The following is a 3,185-nucleotide window of genomic DNA, read 5'->3' on the forward strand; positions in this document are numbered from 1 at the left end:
AAAAAAAAAAAAAAAAAAAAAAAAAAAAAATCTCTATGAATAGCATCAAAGCTTCAGTTCGGTGGCTGAATTTCCAAGAAAAAATTCAAATCAAATTTAAAATGCCCACTCATTCATTCATTCAACAAAACTGTGAGTATCTGTTTTATGCCAGAGGCCATGCAAAGAGGGGACTAAGATGCAGAGAAGGACACTGCCTTCCAGGAGCGCATGGGGTAGAGGAGAAAAGAGGAAAGACAGACAGTGAACACACAACAGCAAGGTTACCGAGCTTGAACTATGTCCCTAACTACTAGATCTGAAATGACTAGACCAGATGCCAGATGCTCAAATGCCAAGCTCTGGGTAACAGAAATAGAGATCCTTCCAGGATGAGATAGACGAGTCTGGATGAGGGTTAAGGCTGGAAGGACATGTGGGATTTGAAGAGGAGAGAAAAGAAGTGGATGACACATTCTGTTAACTATCCAACTGTGTCTCTACTGGCCACTCAGAGGCACTGGAGCCGCTCCCTTGGGCTGAGTCGATCAGAAGCCCCAGCCACGACCAACTCTGGTTCATATTGTAGAGCTTCCCACTCACACATCACAAGGATGCCACCTCCCTTAGGACCCCTTCCTCTGCTCATTGACTCTTGTCTTCTTTCCTCTTGGGGCTGAGGTCAGATTTACTACCAAAATGCATGCAGGAGATCCCACAAGAGCAAATCAAGGAGATCAAGAAGGAGCAGCTTTCAGGATCCCCGTGGATTCTGCTAAGGAAAAATAAAGTCAGCACATTTTATAAAGGAGAATACCACAGAGCTCCAGTGACCATAAAAGTATTCAACAACCCCCAGGCTGGCAGCATTGCGTAAGTTGTTTTGTGTGGTTCTCTCGTGTGTACCAATAATTATTCTCTGTAACTCTCCAGGGACAGAGGGGTAATGTCTCCATTTTTAGATGAGGAAGCCTCGGCCTCAAAGGGTTAAATGACTGCTCTCCACTATTAAAGAGCAGTCTTGACTTAAATACATCTTTCCGCCTCAGTTCTAGTCTTCTCTCCTTTATTCATGTATATATTTAAAAAAAAACAAAAAAACTTTCTCTTCCAACCCTGTTTCCCAGTTGCTCATCCCCTCCCCAGACAGTAATTCTAGTGTGTTTTGTTTGTATCTGTTCTTGTAAAATGTATGCATACATTTTTCCTGTTCACAACTGGTAGAGTTACATGTCTGTTGCCTCCTTTCCTCACTTTTCTCACTCAACATCATGAAACATGTTCCATCATTGGACTCCTTAATTTCTGTCTGCCATCCATGGTGAAGATCCCCATTTTGACAATTTTTTATTTTTATTTTTATTTTTTTTTTGAGACAAGGTCTCACTCTGTTGTCCAGGCTGGAGTGCAGTGGTGAGATCATAGCTCATTGCAGCCTTAACCTCCCAGGCGCCAGCAATCCTCACACCTCAGCCTCCCAAGTAGCTGGGACAGCAGGTGTGCACCACCATGCTTGGCTAATTTTTAAATTTTTTGTAGAGACAGGGTCCCACTGTGTTGCCCAGGCTGGTCTGGAACTCCTGGACTCAAGCGCCTCCTGCCTCAGCCTTCCAAAGTGCTGGAATAACAGGCGTGAGCCATATATTTTGTCTAATTTTTGTTTTTCCAGTGATGGAACCCAGTCAACTACCAACTTCTTCCCACCAAAAAGATGCCATACTAAGTATCCCTTTAGGGACCTGTATGAGAATTCTTTGGGATATAGCACCAGGACAGAAAATGATGGGCCACAGGATATGTGTATATTAAGTGACTAAGTACTACCAGGCAACTCTTCAGAACAGAGTGTCTATGCCTGCACTCCCACAAGCAACCTCATTAACCCTTAGTGTTATCCAGCTTTCTAATTACTTTCATCCTTCTAGTTATAAAGTGATCAATATCTTATAGTTATTTGAACTTGCATTTCTGTTTTTACTAATGAATTCAAGCCCTTATTTACATGTTTTAGCTATTTGGGTTTTCTCTTCCATAGATTGCCTATTCATATCCTCTGCCCTTTTTTCCATCACGGTTGCTGCTTTTGTCTTGTCTGTTTGTAGATCTTTGTATATTGTGGAAATCAAGCACTTGTCAGCTTTAGATATTGCAAGCTTTTTATTTGTGCTCTGGAGGTACCCTTCCCCACCTCTAGATCTTAAAGGCATTCTATATTTTCTTCTCTTAACTTTACAGTTTTATTTTTTATATTTAGGTTTTAATCCACATTAATCCACCTACTAGAATCTACCTTTGTATGTGACATTATGTAGGGCCAACTTTTATTTTTAGCCACATAGTCAGTTTTCTCTATACCATCTATTAAGTGGTCTGTCTTTTCCTTGCTGATTTGTGGTACCATATTTATTGTATATTAAGTTTTTATGTAGACATGGATCTGACTCCGATCTCTCTAATCTTTCCCACTGATCAATTTGTCTGTTTCTGTACCAATGACACACTGTCACTGTGTTTTTCATATGACTTTGCAGTAAGTTTTGGTATCTGGTAAAAGAACTTCCTCCTGATTCTTCTTTTTCGGTTTGACTTAGCTAAATAAATATCAAAGAAAGTTTTATCACACTCCTCAAAATACGATCAAGATTTTGATTGAGACCGTATTTTTAACAGTTTTATTGAGATATATTTTACATACCATAAGATTTACCTATTTAAAATGTACAGCTTAATGACTTTAAGTATATTTACAGGCTGGGTGCAGTAGCTCACACCTGTAATCCCAGCACTTTGGGAAGCCAAAGCGGGCAGATCACCTGAGGTCAGGAGTTCAAGACCAGCCTGGCCAACATGGGGAAACCCCGTCTCTACTAAAAAATACAAAAATTAGCTGGGCATGGTGGCATGAGCCTATAATCCCAGCCACTTGGGAGGCTGAGGCAGGAGAATCACTTGACCCTTGGAGGCCAAGGTTGCAGTGAGCTGAGATTGTGCCACTGCACTCCAGCCTGGGTGACAGAGCAAGAGAAGAAGAAGAAGAAAGAAGAAGAAGAAAGAAGAAGAAGAAAGAAGAAAGAAGAAAGAAGAAAGAAGAAAGAAGAAAGAAGAAAGAAGGGGAAGGGGAAGGGGAAGGGGGGGAAGGGGAGGAAGGGGAGGAAGGGTAGGAAGGGGAGGAGGAAGAAAGAAGAGGAAGAGGAAGAGGAAGAGGA

General features: G+C 41.4%; 1 protein-coding gene across 6 annotated transcripts in view; it reads left to right on the top strand.

Annotated features, from left to right (window-relative positions):
- The window catches only part of MLKL (mixed lineage kinase domain like pseudokinase), a 36,370-nt gene that overhangs the window by 10,177 nt on the left and 23,008 nt on the right, over positions 1–3,185 (top strand). For all 6 annotated transcript variants that reach the window (XM_017868711.1, XM_017868710.1, XM_017868709.1 and 3 more), the window contains one exon: positions 666–852. In XM_017868711.1, the coding sequence (XP_017724200.1) occupies positions 666–852 (187 nt within the window). The remainder of the gene's footprint in view (positions 1–665; positions 853–3,185) is intronic.

Source organism: Rhinopithecus bieti, unplaced genomic scaffold, assembly GCF_001698545.2.
Source record: "Rhinopithecus bieti isolate Rb0 unplaced genomic scaffold, ASM169854v2 scaffold_2574, whole genome shotgun sequence".
Lineage (NCBI taxonomy): Eukaryota > Metazoa > Chordata > Mammalia > Primates > Cercopithecidae > Rhinopithecus > Rhinopithecus bieti.